We start from the raw sequence: 18704 nt of genomic DNA, 5'->3' as shown, positions 1-18704 counted from the left end.
TAATAATGATTTTTTTTTTCTTTCTTATGAAACAAATTCATAAAATTTTAGTCTGTAATTAAAATTGAAAAGCGCTGGAGCCTAATTATTCCAAATTGAAATACCTTAAATTGTGAATCTCTACAATATAATCTCATAAGTTGCAAAGTATAACTTATTAAATGATGTTAGGGGTAATGTTGGAATAAAAAATTTAAATTTAAATCTTATAAAAAAAGTTGTTGGACTTTTATTATACAAAAGAAAAATTTATGTATGATTTATTGAAAAAGAAAAAGTTACTCATAGAGTCATACGTAGAATGATTAATACAAATTTAATTTTTTATATAGAAAATACCATATAAACCAATAAAACATAATTAAATTGCATAATAATCAATGTAGACTTTGTTTTCCCCATAATGATCAATGGGATTAAAATTTTTGGTCAATAATGGTTGCCTACATAGTGTCTAAGGCAATTTAATATTTGTACCATCTTATCCTTCCTTTAGTTGTCGTTGTCTGACTGTCTCTCTCACTCTGTACGTGTCTCAGTCTCTCACTTACTTCACATCTCTTCTTTCCTATGACTCTCTCTCTACGTCATCGGCTGCTTCAATAATCAATCTGTGAGTTTCTAATTTTCTCTTTCTATCTCTCTACATGATCGGCTACTTCAATAAACTACTTGTGAGTTTCTGATTTTTGCTTTTGATTTCTTAAGTTTTATTTTCAAATCAAACTCTGTTTGGTTGCCAAGAAACCATAGGAAAATAAAAGAAAATGAAAGTTAGGGCTCCATTTTTTGTTTTCACTTCCTATTATTTCTTAAAAAGTAATCAGAATTTTAAATTCAGTGAGGCTTGATCTTTTTCTTCAAGGAGAGTTCAATTTCATATTTTGGCGTAATTTTTTTTATTTATAGCTCAATTTCAATTGCTTTGGTTATCTTTTTCAATCAATTTCTTTATAGCATTTTGTGCCTAATTTGGTGAATTTGGTGATGGTTCTGCTTTGTATGTGATTGTTGGAGTTAAATATCTTATGAAATTCATAATTCATAATCTCTATGATAAATCGCTCAAATAGACACTGTTGTTAAATATTCAAATGACCTGTGAATTGGGGTTGGCCTAATTGGCCGAGAACAAAAGCTCCCACTATACACTTGGGTTCGAACCCTCCCCATCCCTTGTAATAAAAAAAAAAAAATTTGAATGATCTCTCTTAACACTAATTTGAGAAAGAAATGACACTTAACTAATAACTAGTTTATATCTAACTTCTATTTGGTTGCTTAGAAATTGCAAAATAATAATAATAATAATAAACCAGCCATTATGTAGTAGTATCAAAAAAGTTGAGACAGTCAGACTGACTTTTATTAAACAAGATAAGAAAAAAACAAACTTAGAGTTTAGTCTTTATTACATTTCTTTTTTGGACTGAAATTTGATAGGTTTGTTTTTTCTAAATAAAGCCATTGTTTTTTCTAAATAAAGTCATTTGACCCTTGTCACGTCAAAGAAATATGTCATCAATTTTTTATTTTTTAAAGATATAGGGTATGGGTTCACCCTATACTCTCTTAGGGTATAAAATGGAGTTTTTTAGAAGCTGCATATTAAGTTTTAACTTTGAAATTTTTGGTCCGACAAGCCAATATTGAGGGCTCGAAGAAGTAGCAAAAATGCACTGCTGAATACTCGGCAATGGCCGCCAGTGCTCAGTGCCTAGTATACGTGAAAATAAAAAATAAAAACTAATGAATCAATATTATGTAACGTGGAATAGTTACAATATTATTGGAGTTTATTTATAATTCTAAAAGTTTTAAGGCTTTAGTTTGTAGAATATAAAATTAAAGAACATGAATGAAAGTCTTCCAAAGAAAAATAGTGTGAAAATGTTTTGCCTCCCAGCAGTTGTGGATGAGTGTTAAATGTTGGCTACGTATATGGGGTAATACCATATCAGAGTGATAATTTGTATATAAAACTTGTGCATAATATACCTCGCGGTTATGATAAATTTTTTTTTAATTTAGGAAAGAATAATTCGAACTAACTCTCTATACTCACACATTTAACGGGATATACAGTATTAAGAGCAAATTACAATTTAGTATCTCAAGTTTATATGTTGTTTCAACTTAGTACCTTAACTTTAAAAACTTGCAAAAAAGTACCTCAACTTTCATTTGATGTCAAAATAGTACCTTTGTTAGTTTTTCTTTCAAATAAATCGTTATCTGCTGATGTGATAGGGATATTTTCGTCTTTTTTCCCAAATTTTAAAAATAATAATATTTTTAAAAACTTTTAAATAAAAAAATTTCTTAAACTTTTTCCCCCCTCCCCCTTCCTCAGCCCCTCCCTGCCTCTCTCCCTCCCCACCAACGCAACCCCCCCGACCCACCACCTCTCACCCAGCCTTGACCCACCCACCGCTCCTCACTCAGTCCCGCACCCATAACGACGAGAGCGATCAACGGCGAACAAGCTGGTTTGGAACAACTAGGCTTGGGCGTGATGCCCGGGTCCTTACCCAACTTGTCCAATCCACTTTCCCTTCTGCGAGGACACCGTCATCAACCTCATCTCGTCCTCGATTCGTCTCGCGCTCGAGAACCCACTTAACTACGTGAGAAATTACCTGGGCGACATGTTGGATTGCTGCGTGGACCGGGTCATTTACTTGGACTCAGACATGCTCTTGGTCGACGACATTCACAAGCTCTGGAACATTCTCTCGATGGGTTTTTCTGGTTTATTTTCCCCTTCGTTTTAGACTTTTAGGTGTGACGGGGTCGGGGGGGCTGCGGGGTAAGGGAGGCGGTGGCTTGGGTAGGGTAAGGGGTGAGGGGAGGGGGTGGGTCGGGGAGGGGTGGCCAGTAGGTCGAGGCTGGGTGAGAGGTGGTGGGTCGGGGGGGCTTGGTTGGTTGGGAGGGAGAGAGGCGGGGAGGGGCTGAGGGAGGGGGCTGGGTAAGGGGGAGGGGGGAAAGGTTTTTATTTTAATAAAAAGTTTTTAAAAATATTATTTTTTTTTAATTTGAGAAAAAAGATAAAAATACTTCTATCACGTCAGCAGATACCGGTTTATTTGACAGAAAAACTAACGGAGGTATTATTTTGTTACAAAATGAAAGTTGAGGTACTTTTTTATAAATTTTCAAAGTTGAAATACTAAGTTGAAATAACATGTAAAATTGATATATTAAATTATAATTTGCTCAAGTATTAATTAGAGATTTAGAAGATTGACAAAAACATAAGTGTTAATTAGAGGATTGACAAAAACTAGTGTTAATTAGAGGATTGACATAAAGTATTAATTAGGTAATTCAAAGCACATGGCTAAATGCTTATGCTTTTCACTAAAGTCTTAATCGATCTTAATTTAGCATTAAGATATAAGCTTATATTTGTTTTTTAACTTATTGGAAGTCAAATGTCTAAACGTGTTTTTATATATTTTATTCTTTGAAATTGCCCTCCAACGTCTTCATCTTCTTCAGCATCCAACCTCCTTTTCTTCTTCAGCTACAGCGTGCATCTCTCATCTCCTTTTCTTCATCAACTTTCAAGACTTCCTCTTCTTCTCAGCTCGAATCATTGTTGCCGTCTTAGTTTGGCTCTTTGTCTTCTATGCCTTCAACCACGTCACCCATGAGATGTGCTTTTCCTCAAACATCTCTCCAAGAAATCAAAATTGTGCTTTACCTCATCCATTATCCTCCTCTTACTGCAAGAAATAGAGAAAATGCTCAGCAGTCCTCCACAACTTTGGAAAAGAATTTGGGAATTTGAAGAAGCATGCAATCAACACACACACACACACACACACACATTTTCTCCTTGATAAGTTGATATGTATTGAATAATCCAAAACAATTGTACCGTTATCTTCTATTTTCATTCATCGTTCATGTTTTCTTAATAAGTAATCTTAGTATTTCCAATCTCTGAATTCTGGACAATAAGATTATAATCTGTACTAACCATATTTCCATCATGTTAACAATCACTCCTTAGGTGAACTTCATAAAAGATTATGAGAAGCTACAACTCAAAGGTGTCTTCAATGCTACAAGCATACACCATGAATTCTGTCACCTAAACATCAACTACATATTTTGTTTGGCTCCAACGTGCAGGCCCACCCCTTGAGAATTCAAACGTAGTTTCAATAAAATAGACCGTATTTCACTTTCTCACCTCTTCCCTTTAAGCTGTCAAGTGCCAAAATGAATATCCGACGAAGTAAAACCATTTCTATCAAAATGACAGACCCATTCTCTGTACTATCCATAGGATCAATTATACCAAGTCACACACTCATATTCCGGAAATACAGAAACAAAGAAATTTCACGGTCGAACAACCAAAATAGAATGGGATAAAAATCAGCAACCTAAATGATTCACTTTGTATTGATAAGATTCCGGCTAAAAGCATACAAGTACTGTAATGTGCCTCTCCATGGGTGTCTCATGATAATAAATAACATTTTTAGGGAGGGGAAATTCCACATCTGCTTTAAGACAAATAATTTTTACATTCAATTTATACCAATATCTACAATGATGCAAAAGAGTCTTACCAAATAAGAAAGATATAAGAAAGCTAACAAGAAGTTAACAACTTAAATAGCAATGCCAAAAAGAAAAGTAATCAGACTATCGATTTCAAAAACTAGAAGATGTCCAAGGCCAATTGGTTTATACTGTTGTCCTTCTCAAGTGCCCAGATTTGGTGGTTGGGCTGCTATTGGTGGGCCATGTGAATATCTCCATTGACCACATGCTGAGCATTTCTCCAACTTCACACTGTTTTCCAAAGTGCAGAATCCACAGGACCAGATTTTGTAATTTGCACCAACATCTTTTGGTTTCTGTGTGCTACAGAGCTCGCATATTGGAGCTAATGGCTGCAGCGTTCCACCCACCATTCACATGCAAAACAAGTATATTACAAGTTCAACACATAAAGAGTATAGAGGAGATTTACATTCATTAGATATCCCAAAAGGAAATCATGTGATTGAACTTCGAATAGAAAGAGATCCATATCAGTAACAACATATATTGTGACTTAGAAATAGAGTCACTTACCTGATTCAACAGAGTGCATGTTCCACACTCCCACATAGCAGTTTCCTTGGGATTATGTGTTCCATCATTATTAGATTTGGACCAGGAAGATGAAATACCTGATAAATCAACAAAACTAGATTCTGGATGACAACTGGACAGGGAAAATGAACTGTTTTCTGATTCCCGACTTCTTTTTTGAGATCTGATGTCACAATTAATCATGGATATTGAGTCATCCTGGGACAAATCTACAAACTTGGATTCTAAATGGCATTTGGAAGATTGAGAAAAGATATTGTTATTTGGTTCACGACTTCTTTTTTGCGATAATGTATCTGAGGATTGTGCTTTTGCACCACTGTGAACCCTTGAACTTCCTGTATTTGCATTTATAATTTCATGGTCATCTGCTTTATCAGAGCAGCATTCTCCATCCTTAGAAGCTTCAAAAGACACTGAACCACACCAGATATCATCCTGCAATCTCCTCTCAGCAGCCATTGCAGCAGCTTGCACCGGACTAAGTGCAACCATAATAGAGCTATCACCACCAAGACGCTTAGGTCCCGATGTCATCAGAGATCCCAAAAGCACTCGCTTTTCGGCAGCAGCAAGTGCAGTTTTGCGGAGAGAAGAAAGAGGGGGTTGACGTGAATGAGAACCCAAACGCCTCCCAGGCAGATCAAACCCCTCTCCCATGCCAGTTATTCCCTTAGCCATCAGCTCCTCACATTCCTATAAAAACAATGAAATTTTAACAGATGCAGAAATCCTGTAATAAACACCAAACTAATGAAGGTTCATAACAAAAACACCTTTCTGAGTTCATCCCAAAGCTTGTAGAAGTTGGCATTGTGAGGACCATGAACATTGTGACACAGCTCGTGAAGCATTGTATCAAGAACTTGATCAAACGGATAGAAATCCCAATCCCTGTTTGGCCTACGCAGCCTCAGCTTCACATGCACACCGCGGTTCACATTCAACCCCAGAAGACGAGGATTGTTCGGGCTGCAATATCATCAAATAACTTCCATTACTTAACGAGTTAATGGCCAAAAAAGAATGAACATTTCAAGGAAAAAACACACTTTAAGGGTGAAAAATTCATATAGAGTAAATTTAATGCTCCGTGACATCGCTGCAAAATCAAAATTGCAGTAAATTTAAAAATTTAAAGATAGCACTAAAACTCTAAAGACAGTGGACAGAAACAATTTAATATTTTCCATTCAAAATGGCATGAGAGATTTAAATAGAGCATTGCCACTGGCAATAAAGCCTGGCCGATTATGGCCGATCAAAACAAAATAACTACATTAAGTTTTTTTACTAGCAATATTTACTCAAAATTAAAAATTATTAAACAAAAAAAAACCCAAAGAAGAAAAAATTGTCGATTTAATTAATACCAATGTGAGTACTTCACATAGTTGAATACATTTCCATCATTTTAAGAATACCAATAAAACATATCCAAAACACAAAACCAAAAACATTTTGTTCCCTACTTTTCCACACTTTATCGGCAACCAAACAGAGCATAATGATCAAAAGAACAATAAGAAGATGAAGTACCAGAATTCAGAGAGAAGCTTGACTCGCCATTTGTGTTTGCGCATAATGGGCTGAACCTGTTTGGCCACTTTCTCTAGAATCTTCCTGGCTTCCTCTTCCTGATCCTTTCTTTTCAGGGCTTTGATTTCCCACACCTTGTTTAGGTCCCCCAAATTCATATTTTTCTGGAACAATGAAAATTTGACAAAGCCCCTTTCGTACTTGAACCCTAGTATTGAATCGCCAATTTCGATTTTGGCTTGGGGTTTGAATTTGGAGAAGATTGGGAAGGGTCTTTTCTTTTGGATTTTGTCGCGATCGAGGTTGGCGGGTTTTCGAATGTATCGCACGTGTGCGCCTGTGCGGGGCTAGTTTTTTGTTTGGTCAATTGTGTGCGGGGCAGTGGGGATCGATGTTTTGGTTGCTTGCTTTCGTTGGCTGAACATGTAAATCATGAGCAAATTAAACAGAAGTTTCTTCAAGTATACCTTCGATTTTAACTTGGTTTTTTAATAAGATAACTATCTGAACTTTGACTCGATTTATATATTATCACTTAAATTAAAAATTGAAGTAAGTTGTTCCCTAAATTAAATTCTGTTTGTAAGTTACCACCTCCATCCAAATCTTCATGAATTTTTTGGTCTTTTTATAGAGAAGAACTTGGGTGGGAAAGCTTTTGCCACCTCACCATGCTGAGTGGCAAAGCCTAACCAATTACAAGTGGCCACATGTATAATCATTTTTTTATTTCTCTTTTCCTAGTTTTACAAATTTTGAAAATTAATTAAAAATAGTTCCGAACTCAGAAAAATACACGAAAAATTCTTACGGACTCGTCTTGACTAATAGTAATTTACTATGGAGTCAAATTATTAATTTGCCCTATGAGAGTTTCCAGAAAATTTAGGAAGTCCAAATTTATTTCTAAAAAATTAAAATACTTTGAATTCTTTAAAAATTCATAGGATAATCTCCCAAACTCCAAAAAATACAAGGTCTGCATCATTGGTCTTCTAAAAACTAACACTACCTTTGTCGTGAATACTTGCTACCCAAAAATCGAGAGGTCTTAGGGGAAAATAAATTCAAACTCCGGAATGTTAATTTTTATGAAAGGTAGTGTTATTAGGGTAGCAAGTGTTCACAGGAAAGGTAGTATTAGTTTTTAGAAGACCAATGGTGCAGACTTTGTATTTTTAGAAGTTCGAGAGATTATCCTATGAATTTTTAAAGAATCCAGAGTATTTTAATTTTTTAGAAATAAATTTGGACTTCATAAATTTTCTGGAAACTCTCAAAGGGCAAATTGATAATTTGACTCCACAGTTAATTACTATTAGTCAAGACGAGTCCGTGAGAATTTTTCGTGTATTTTTCTGAATCCATAATTATTTTTAATTAATTTTCAAAGTTTGTAAAAATAGGAAAAGAGAAATAAAAAAATGGTTGTACATGTGGCCACTTGTAATTGGTTGGGCCTTGCCACTCAGCATGGTGAGGTGGCAAAAGCTTCTCCACCCAAGTTCTTCTCTATAAAAAGACTAAAAAAACCCATGAGGATTTGGATGGAGGTGGTAACTTGCAAACAAAATTTAATTCAGGGGGCAACTTGCTTCAATTTTTAATTTATGTGGTAACATGCAAATCGAGTTAAAGTTCATGTGGGTATCTTGCTAAAAAACCTTTTAACTTAGTAGCTTAAGTTTAAAAAGTTGTAAATTAGTACTTTAACTTTTATTTCGTTACAACTGCATACCTCCGTTAGCTTTTCCGTCTGAGAGTACGTTAATTGCCTACGTGGCATACTAACGTGGCTTTAAAAAATGCCACATAAATAACAAAAATAATAAAAAATAAAATAAACTTTTAAAATTGAAATAATTATAAAAACAAAATTAAAAAAACCAATAATTTTATTTAAAAAATAACAAACAAACAACAAATCAATCCAAAACCATAAAAAAAATCAACAAAAATCATCAAAATATATCAACACAAATCAACCCAAAATCCATTCAACACAAATCAACCCAAAATTCATTTGCAGTAAACCCAAACCCACAATGCCTCCTTCTTCCCCAACAAATCAACCCAAAACCATAAAAAAAAAAAAAAAAAAAAAAAAAAAAGAACAAAAATCATCAAAATAAATCAACACAAATCAAACTAAAATCCAGTAAACGCAAACCACAACCTCTTCTCCTTCCCCACCCAGCAACCCCTTCTCCTTCCCCACCCAACAGCCACCCCCCAAAGCTCGAGCAACCCTCTTCCCTTCCAACCATACACCCCGCCGCCGAACCACAACCCAAAACCACCACCTGAGACCCACACAAATCAACCCTCCTCCCTCCTAGCCATACACCCCGCCGCCGAACCACAACCCAAAACCACCACTTGAGACCCACACAAATCAACCCTCCTCCCTTTATTGTGCTTTTGCAACTCAAAACCAGAGACCCACCAGTCACCACCCGAGACCTACAACCACCACCCGAGCAACCTTCCTCCCTCCCAGCCACACATCCCATCGCCGAACCACAACCCAAAACCACCACCCGAGACCCACCCCAACCTACAACCACCACCCGAGACCCACCCGAGCAACCCTCCTCCCTCCCAGCCACACAAATCAACCCACCACCTGAAACCCCAAAAATTGAGCAACCCGAGACCCACCAGGTCTCGTCGGAGAAAGAGATCAGGAAGAGAGAAGTGAGGAGAGAAAAGAAAGGAGATGGGCGCCGGAAAAGAGATCGGGGGGAGGGGAACTCGAGAACCACCAATCACCGGAGAAGGAGAGAGGAAGAACATGGAGGTGGTCTCGCCGGAGATGGGCGTCAAAGAAAGAGATCGGGAAGAGAGAGAAGTGAGGAGAAAAAAGTGAGGAGAGAGACATAATGGGGGGGGGGGGGTGAGAGATGGAGATTGGAGAGAAAAATAAAAATAAATTTTTTTTTTGTTTTTTATAATTTAATTATTAGGGTTTTTAATTTTTCTATTTTTCATAATTATTTATTTTATTTTTAAAAGTTTATTCATTTTATTATTATTTTTTTGTCTATGTGGCATTTTTTAAAGCCACGTCAGTATGCCACATAGGCAGTTAACGTGCTCTCAAACGGAAAAACTAACGGAGGTATGCAGTTGTAATGAAATGAAAGTTGAGGTATCAACTTGCAATTTTTTGAACTTGAGGTACTAAGTTGTAATATAGAGTATACTTAAGGTACTTCTGTGTAATTTGCTCATAAATCATTCACGGCTTAGTAGTAGTGGTGTAGTACTAGGCTTTGTTTGTTACACTGGACTATGTTCGACTGCACTATTGTTAAGAATTGTGTTGGATTATGTTGGACTGGAGTAAGTTATATTAAGTGATATCCTGTATTTAGTACTGTGTCAGATTAAGAAGTTGGATAAGTAAAATAGCATTGTCCTATATTTAGGACATGACCAGACTGAGCTATGATCATTTTAATTTTTAAAGAAAAAATTAGAGTTCAGTCTTTCTAACATTTCTTATTTGAAAAAAAAAACCATATGGCTTTTTTTTTTTTTTTCCTTCTAAATAAAGCCTTTGTTTTTTTTTTTTTTTTTAATAAAGTCCTTTAACCATTACCTAGCCTTGTCAAAAAAATATGTTATTATTTTTTTAGTGTATAGAATACGTGTTTACCTCATACCTTCCTAGGGTAGTGTTCGTATGACTAATCATCTAAAACATAACGACAAGTCACATAAAGCTTAGCATCATGTCGTTTAGGCCTAAGCAAAGGTTTTCCTAGGCCCAAAGGCTAAGCTCTTCCTAGGCTACTAGGCACCGACTTCCTAGGCCCAAAGACTAAGTCCTTCCTAGGCTCCTAGGCTCCTAGCCCCTGACCTCCTAGGCCCTAACCTCCTAGGTTCCGGCATCCCAAGCTCCAGCCTCCTAGGCCCCGACCTGTGTCAACTCATTCAGATCCTCGAAATAGGTGACACGTGGCGCTCCTACAGTGCGAATCGTTATAAGGAACACGTGTCATCACCGAATTGGTTGACACTCTTCCAAAATTACTATAAAAGAGGTACTTTCTTGTCAGAAAAGGGAATTCAATCAATATTATACTATTCACTCACTCTGCTCAAAAATTCTCTTGACACTGACTTGAGCGTCGGAGGAGGTTCGGACGGTACCAGACCGGTGCCCTTCCCGCTCACTTTTGTGTATTTGCGCAGGGTGCTTCAGATATTACGTTTTCTCCACTGTTCATTAGTCAAACCCAGCTACTTGTTCCTATTCCACTCGACGTGGCATCCTCTCAGTGGGAGGTCAACGGGTCCACGTGGTTTGACTTCGACATTGACTGCTCTACCATTTTTGAGCATCAACAGTTTGGCGGCGTCTGTGGGAAAGTTACAACTTTTCCCCATTTGATTCTTTACCCTCAGTTGAGGTGCAAAAACCTTCCGACCTTCCGACCCCCGCAATGTCTGACAGAGGTCCTATTCTCGACCAAGTCGACAACACCCCACTGGGGTAACAAACAAGGCAAGAGGGTTGCCAAACCTGATTAGGAGGCATACATCCAACGGTTGGAAGCTCAACTCCAACGAACCCAAGAACAGCTCGACCTCCAAAAGGACACAACACAACTATACGAGTGATCTGACCATTATTTCATATACTTTTATACTCTTGTTCTTGGATTATTGTTATGTTTTAGAGTGTTTTTAGTTCGTTTTAATTTAGTTTTATATTTTTATAGGTTTGAAGAGTAAAGAGGAGAAAACAAAGCAAAAGGGATATTTTTGAAGTGGAAATTACTGGGCAAATCAGTCAAGTTCGCGGAATAAACTGCACCTCCTCGGAGCAAACCAGATGTTGTGCCCTATACCGTTGGAAAGATACGGATGTTAGCTTTCCGAGGAATTTTACGGTTCGTGATTTGCATTTTTCTAGGAGAAGTTATGGCTATTTGACTGAAGGCAGTTCAGGCAGAAAAGTTTGTGCGAAAATGCAAAGTAATTTTTTTTAGATTTCTTTCTTGGAGCCCAATTGATGTTATGTGTATTTGGGAAATATCTAGAGGGATCCAGGTTTATTCTTTTAAGGTCTAATCCTATCTTTGTTGGGATTTTGGGTGCCAAATCATCAATGACAACTCATCATAAGAGTAATCCAAGTCCAACAAGGAAAGCTTTTACCAAAGAAGAAAAAGATTTGTTTCTTATTTAAAGGAAGGAGATCATCATCTTTTCGGGTGAGCTGAGAGGGAAGAAAGAGAGAGAAGAAGTGGCTGCCATCATTGTTTTATTCCATCCGTCGTCATAGTTCATAAGTTTTTTTTAATGTTTTCTAGATTTTTAATTATGTTTTCTTTAAACATGAGCAACTAAACTCTTTTTCTAGGGATAGGATGATGCCCTAGCATGAATGTTTATGGTTTTTAATATTTATTTAATGGATTTTTAGTTTCTTTTAGATGAATGCTTAATCACTGTTTTAATTGTTGCTATTTGTTAAGTTCTTTGACTGCGCACCTTAGGGCTTTGCATCTAGTAAATTTGAAGTTGAATTTGAGGCTGAGAGGCAATATAATTTGAATTAGCTTCTTGTGGTTGAGTGTGGTAAATTACATTGTTGCTCGAGAGAGAATAATGATTTGCTTGGTTCTCTTGTTTTCTAGACCGTAATGAATCCTATTTGTTAAATTTGTGCCTGAGAAGGATAAATTGCATGTTAGGGTATACGACCTTTGCCTGAGAAGGAAAGAATCATGCACTTAAGGAAAACTATGGTCTAAGTATCTGAGAGGAACTTAGATACGAGAATTATCATCTAAAGAATCAAAAGAATTTGTTGAATGTATTAAAACCTAAACTGGATTGCTTGTGGTTGATTCTGAATCCCTAGTTCTTCCAATTGATTGTTAAACCATAATATTTTATTTTCATTAGTTTACTTATTGTTCTTGATCCTTGTTTTTAATTGTTGCGTTTTCATTTGTTCTCATCATAAATCATCACAATACCCTTCTCAAAGTCATTTTTTAATTTTTAAGTTGTGTTTATTTTTATTAGATCTAAATAAGGAATTTAAGTTTTTGAATTAAATTAATAATCCTCGTGGGTACGACAACCTTTTATCCATATACTATATTACATCCACCCTGTATACTTGCAGGATTTCCATCAAGTTTTTGGCGCCGTTGCCGGGGATTATTTAATTTAGTTTAGAATTTGGATTGCTAATTTTCATCTAATTTTTTTTTGTTTTCTAGTTAGTTTAGGAATACAATTTTTACTTTCTTAAAAAAAAAAAAAAAAAAAGACTATTTTGACTTTTCTTTCCTTTCTAGATAAGGAGCTGAATTTTTTTGTTTGTGCCCATTTCCTAGATACAGCAAGAAAAAGAAATATCTCTTCCTTCCAAAAAAAATGTGCACGTGATTGATTTTGGCAAGTGGGGTTGAAATTGAAAAAGGAGAAGACAAGGAAAGCTAATTGGTGTAGGACCCATTATCTACTCTAAGAGATGGGCTTCTTCTCTTTCTAGCATCCATTCCTACCAGCAATACATATATCTCTTCTCAAATCAAAAAGGCTCGTTCACTTGCAGCAAGCGGAATTTTTTTTTTCAACTCAAAAGGATATCCGATCTCTCTTCTCTTATCAGCAAAGCTCCATCAACATCAAGCTCGACGCCGAAACCACCATCTTCGACTTCGGCATTATCGGCAAGTTCCTTTCCTATTTTCTCAGCAAAGCCCATTGGCATCACAGCAAAGATTCATCACGTTTTTGGGTGATCTGAGTTTGACCCATCAGCTAAGTTGGCACTACCGATTTGAGTCCAAGTCGACGCTTCCCAAGACTTCCAGCCACTAGAATCCCTCTCTCCCCGTCGAGCAGAGCAAATGGGTATCATAGCTTTGTTTTGACGACAGCCCACAGTGGAGCCCCGTCGATTAACCGCTCCAGACTTCTGGTGAGTTGATATTTAATTTGAGATTCTAATTAGTTTGGATTTGCTGCCAATCCATTTGAAACAGAGGTAAATAGCACAAAGTGTATTTGGATTTTATTGGTTATTTTCCGGTATTTGTTGGTATTCTCTATTTGCCCATTTAATTTGGGGGTCAATAAGTACAAGTTTGCACAAAGTGTATGCACGGGAGACGATCGCTCAATCTAGCGCTTATTCCAATCGATCACGAACTTGAGCACACTCTCCGTAATCAGCGAAGGGAGAAAACGCAGCAGACTATTTTAAGACCAACTATGGGGGATCAACTAATACTACCTAACCCAGAACCACCCAAGAAGCTTCGAGATTACACCGCCCCTGCAGAATACAGTGCTCCTTCATGTATTGTCTTAACTCCGATCGTGCAACGTTTCGAGATTCGTCCACAAACCATTCAATCCTTGCCCATCTTCCATGGAAAAGAAGAAGAAAATCCTTACAACCATCTCAAGACATTTTTCAATATTTGCTCCACATTCAGCTATGCTGGGATAACTGAGGAACAAGTTCGACTCCGTTTGTTTCCATTCTCGTTGAGGGATAAGGCATTGAATTGGTTAGACTCTCTTCCTGCGGCATCTATCAACTCTTGGACAGAGTTATCCAAGAAATTTCTGAGTAAATATTTTCCTGCTCGAAAAACTAATGCTGTGTTGAATAACATTATGAGTTTCCGTCAACTGGACGGCGAACAATTTCATGAAAGCTGGGAACGTTACAAGGATTTTTATCTTCAATGTCCTCATCATGGGATAGATACTTGGCAGAAAGTCCAGTATTTTTATAGAGGGCTTAAACCTCAGAGCAGGAGTATGGTTGATTCAACAGTGGGTGGAAGCTTAATGGATAAAACTGCAGATGAGGCGATCGATATTTTTGAGACTATTTGTGAGAACTCTGAGCATTGGGACCTTCCTACGACAGATTCTCAAGTTACGGCTCCACCAGTAACAAAGAAAGGAGGCATGTATGAAGTTAATTCTAGGACAGGTTTGGAAGCACAGGTTGCAGCTCTAACAAAGCTTCTCGCACCATTAGTGACCAAGGTCACAGCACAACCATGTACTTTGTGTGCTAGCATCGCTCATGACACCGCAAATTGTCCGTCGAATCCTACATTAGAAGATGTGCAAGAGGTTAATGCATTCAATGGAAGGCCGCGGAATGATCCTTATTCAAACACTTATAATCCGGGGTGGAAACAACATCCTAACTTTTCTTGGAGTAACTCACAGAATACCTTGGGACCATCTAATTTTTCAAGGCCGTATCAGCAATCCTATCAAGCTCCTCCAGTGCAACAAGAGGACCCTTCTATCAAGGAGATGTTAACTCATCTCGTAAAGGAGATGTCAAGCTATAAACAAGAGGTAGCATCACTGAAACAAAGCCAATCAATTTTGGAGAAAAGTCAGTCAAAGCTCGAGGTTCAATTAAGTCAAATAGCTACTGCTGTGAGTAGTTTGGCGAGAGGACAAGGACAATTTCCTAGCCAAACGGAAGCTAATCCAAGGAATAATGAGCAAGTTCAAGCTATTACAACTTTGAGGAGTGGAAAAATAATAGATAACAAGGTTGGAAATCATGGAGAGATGGAAGAAAGAAAGGTCGAATCTGAGCATGACAAGCAGACAACTAGCCTTGCTAAAGCTGCCAAATCAGACCAGCAAGTGTCCTTTAGTTCCAATGCAGACCAACAAGGTTTTAAAACTGCTTCATTGCAGCAAGATACCTTGCCCAGCCCTCCAATAACTTCTTTGCCTTTTCCTCAACGTGCAAAGCAAGCAAGAAAAGAGAAGAACATGGGAGATATTCTAGAGCAATTCAAGAAGGTGCAAATTAATATTCCTTTGCTAGAGGCTATCAAACAAATTCCTTCTTATGCAAAGTTTTTGAAGGATTTATGCACCAACAAAAGGAAATTTGATGAACATGAAAAGGTGATGTTGTCAGAGGAAGTTAGTGCTGTGCTTCAAAGGAAATTGCCACCGAAACTCAAAGATCCTGGCAGCTTTACAGTACCATGTACAATTGGAGCAAGGAATTTTGACAGAGCATTACTGGATCTGGGAGCAAGTGTGAACTTAATGCCTTATTCTGTTTATGAACACCTTGGTTTGGGTGAGCTGAAACCTATTTCAATATCTCTACAATTCGCGGATCGTTCTGTAAAATATCCAAGAGGCATCATTGAGGACGTACTTGTCAAAGTTGATGAATTTATTCTCCCTGCTGATTTTATTGTTTTGGACATGGAAGAAGTTGAACTTCCGGACCGCAAGCTACCTCTCATTCTTGGTAGACCCTTCATGGCCACTGCGGGCACAAAAATTGATGTTAAAGAAGGGTTACTAACCATGACTGTGCAAGATACTACTGTTAAATTTCAGGTCTTTGAGGTTTTGAAGAAACCCATGGATCTGTATGATTGTTTTCATGTGGAAGCTGTGGATCGCATAATTGAGACTACATTTATTGAATCAAGCTCCACCGATCCTCTAGAAGTTTGCATAACTCAACATGGCATGAATTTTGACAAAGTCTCAGTACTAGCAGCAGCCCAAGAACTTCAAGCTGTGAACTCTTACCCTCCTACAAGCCATCCTAAGTTCGAAGTGTTGCCATCCTCACATGCCAAACTCGTTCCTTCCATCATCCAACCTCCAACACTTGAACTGAAGCCCCTTCCAAAGACTTTAAAATATGTATATTTGCTGAGTCGGGCTGACGACTTTAAATTCAACGCTTCTTGGGAGGCAACCCAAGTGTTGGGATGGATGAGATGGGAGCTTGACCTTCGTATTCGCGCACTGCTGCCGACCATGACTTCTAATACCCAGGGAGCTCTCAACTTAACCTCCTTGATCTTTACACATATATATTTTCTCTTCTTTACTGTGTCTATTTGTTCCTCCCTTATTTATCTGATTCCTTGCATGTTATTTTCAATCTTTTAACATTGAGGACAAGCAAAGTTCAAGTTTGGGGGTATTTGATCTGACCATTATTTCATATACTTTTATACTCTTGTTCTTGGATTATTGTTATGTTTTAGAGTGTTTTTAGTTCGTTTTAATTTAGTTTTATATTTTTATAGGTTTGAAGAGTAAAGAGGAGAAAACAAAGCAAAAGGGATATTTTTGAAGTGGAAATTACTGGGCAAATCAGTCAAGTTCGCGGAATAAACTGCACCTCCTCGGAGCAAACCAGATGTTGTGCCCTATACCGTTGGAAAGATACGGATGTTAGCTTTCCGAGGAATTTTACGGTTCGTGATTTGCATTTTTCTAGGAGAAGTTATGGCTATTTGACTGAAGGCAGTTCAGGCAGAAAAGTTTGTGCGAAAATGCAAAGTAATTTTTTTTAGATTTCTTTCTTGGAGCCCAATTGATGTTATGTGTATTTGGGAAATATCTAGAGGGATCCAGGTTTATTCTTTTAAGGTCTAATCCTATCTTTGTTGGGATTTTGGGTGCCAAATCATCAATGACAACTCATCATAAGAGTAATCCAAGTCCAACAAGGAAAGCTTTTACCAAAGAAGAAAAAGATTTGTTTCTTATTTAAAGGAAGGAGATCATCATCTTTTCGGGTGAGCTGAGAGGGAAGAAAGAGAGAGAAGAAGTGGCTGCCATCATTGTTTTATTCCATCCGTCGTCATAGTTCATAAGTTTTTTTTAATGTTTTCTAGATTTTTAATTATGTTTTCTTTAAACATGAGCAACTAAACTCTTTTTCTAGGGATAGGATGATGCCCTAGCATGAATGTTTATGGTTTTTAATATTTATTTAATGGATTTTTAGTTTCTTTTAGATGAATGCTTAATCACTGTTTTAATTGTTGCTATTTGTTAAGTTCTTTGACTGCGCACCTTAGGGCTTTGCATCTAGTAAATTTGAAGTTGAATTTGAGGCTGAGAGGCAATATAATTTGAATTAGCTTCTTGTGGTTGAGTGTGGTAAATTACATTGTTGCTCGAGAGAGAATAATGATTTGCTTGGTTCTCTTGTTTTCTAGACCGTAATGAATCCTATTTGTTAAATTTGTGCCTGAGAAGGATAAATTGCATGTTAGGGTATACGACCTTTGCCTGAGAAGGAAAGAATCATGCACTTAAGGAAAACTATGGTCTAAGTATCTGAGAGGAACTTAGATACGAGAATTATCATCTAAAGAATCAAAAGAATTTGTTGAATGTATTAAAACCTAAACTGGATTGCTTGTGGTTGATTCTGAATCCCTAGTTCTTCCAATTGATTGTTAAACCATAATATTTTATTTTCATTAGTTTACTTATTGTTCTTGATCCTTGTTTTTAATTGTTGCGTTTTCATTTGTTCTCATCATAAATCATCACAATACCCTTCTCAAAGTCATTTTTTAATTTTTAAGTTGTGTTTATTTTTATTAGATCTAAATAAGGAATTTAAGTTTTTGAATTAAATTAATAATCCTCGTGGGTACGACAACCTTTTATCCATATACTATATTACATCCACCCTGTATACTTGCAGGATTTCCATCAACGAGCGACTTCTCCACGAGGGGAAGAACATACCACTCTTCGGAGTGGTGAGAGGAGGAACCCTAGAAGGGACCGAAATGTTCCGCATCAACTGAACGCAAGGCAAGCTAGCCGCCCACCCCCAGGTTTCCCCAAGAGACTTGTTCACCCGGTCGGCCGGGCCCGATCTGCCGAGCATCCTACCCGCTCTGAAGAGTTCCATATTTATGGGGACTGCCGTCATCTGCTCTACGACAACCGTTCTAGACGAGAAGAGCAGCGGACGACCTGGGGTGAATCCAACCCACGTCCCCAAGACTTTGAGGAGGAGGAGGCTATTCGTCCCAAGAGACAACGGGGAGAAGAGCATGCTTTTTCAACCAGACGCCGTGCAGGAGATGATGCTTTCACGGGCGAACAAATCGCTGACTCCGGTAACAGCGGATCTCTTCCACCCGACTAGCTCACACAACTCCTCATGGACATCAGCGAGCGCCTGAGGAGAGTGGAGGGGGGAAGTCGTGGTGGACACCCATCTTTGGAAACAAGAG

General features: G+C 37.6%; 2 protein-coding genes and 1 long non-coding RNA gene across 3 annotated transcripts; 2 read left to right on the top strand and 1 right to left on the bottom strand.

Moving 5' to 3' along the window:
• Window positions 1–3332: 3332 nt before the first annotated feature.
• On the bottom strand, window positions 3333–7034 carry LOC147299703 (uncharacterized). The gene is made up of 5 exons (XM_086227981.1): window positions 6658–7034; window positions 5895–6090; window positions 5098–5814; window positions 4711–4913; window positions 3333–3728 (listed from the first exon to the last, which is right to left on the bottom strand). Exons 1-4 carry the CDS (start codon window positions 6813–6815, stop codon window positions 4722–4724), a joined length of 1263 nt encoding a protein of 420 aa, XP_086084107.1. The 5' UTR covers window positions 6816–7034; the 3' UTR covers window positions 3333–3728; window positions 4711–4721.
• Window positions 7035–13199: 6165 nt separating this feature from the next.
• On the top strand, window positions 13200–17461 carry LOC147299702 (uncharacterized). Its single transcript, XR_015123886.1, has 2 exons — window positions 13200–13609; window positions 16746–17461. It is a non-coding gene; the product is annotated as an uncharacterized LOC147299702 (long non-coding RNA).
• LOC147299701 (uncharacterized) lies at window positions 13596–17461 on the top strand. The gene has a single exon (XM_086254383.1). The coding sequence runs from the start codon at window positions 13789–13791 to the stop codon at window positions 16603–16605; it is 2817 nt and encodes a 938-aa protein (XP_086110509.1). The 5' UTR covers window positions 13596–13788; the 3' UTR covers window positions 16606–17461.
• Window positions 17462–18704: the final 1243 nt, after the last annotated feature.

The sequence above is a fragment of the Dryas octopetala genome, chromosome 1 (assembly GCF_963921425.1).
Source record: "Dryas octopetala chromosome 1, drDryOcto1.1, whole genome shotgun sequence".
Classification (NCBI taxonomy): Eukaryota; Viridiplantae; Streptophyta; class Magnoliopsida; order Rosales; family Rosaceae; genus Dryas; species Dryas octopetala.
This window is presented reverse-complemented; position numbering and strand designations above follow the sequence as displayed.

What these genes read in the sequence shown, in the direction of transcription:
- LOC147299701 (XM_086254383.1), top strand. Translation starts at nt 13,789, where the DNA reads ATGCACGGGAGACGATCGCTCAATCTAGCGCTTATTCCAATCGATCAC.
- LOC147299703 (XM_086227981.1), bottom strand. Translation starts at nt 6,815, where the DNA reads ATGAATTTGGGGGACCTAAACAAGGTGTGGGAAATCAAAGCCCTGAAA. An exon ending in AAGCTTCTCTCTGAATTCTG is followed by an intron (nt 6,091 to 6,657) that starts GTACTTCATCTT and finishes ATGATATTGCAG; the next exon opens with CCCGAACAATCCTCGTCTTC. An exon ending in TTTGGGATGAACTCAGAAAG is followed by an intron (nt 5,815 to 5,894) that starts GTGTTTTTGTTA and finishes TTGTTTTTATAG; the next exon opens with GAATGTGAGGAGCTGATGGC.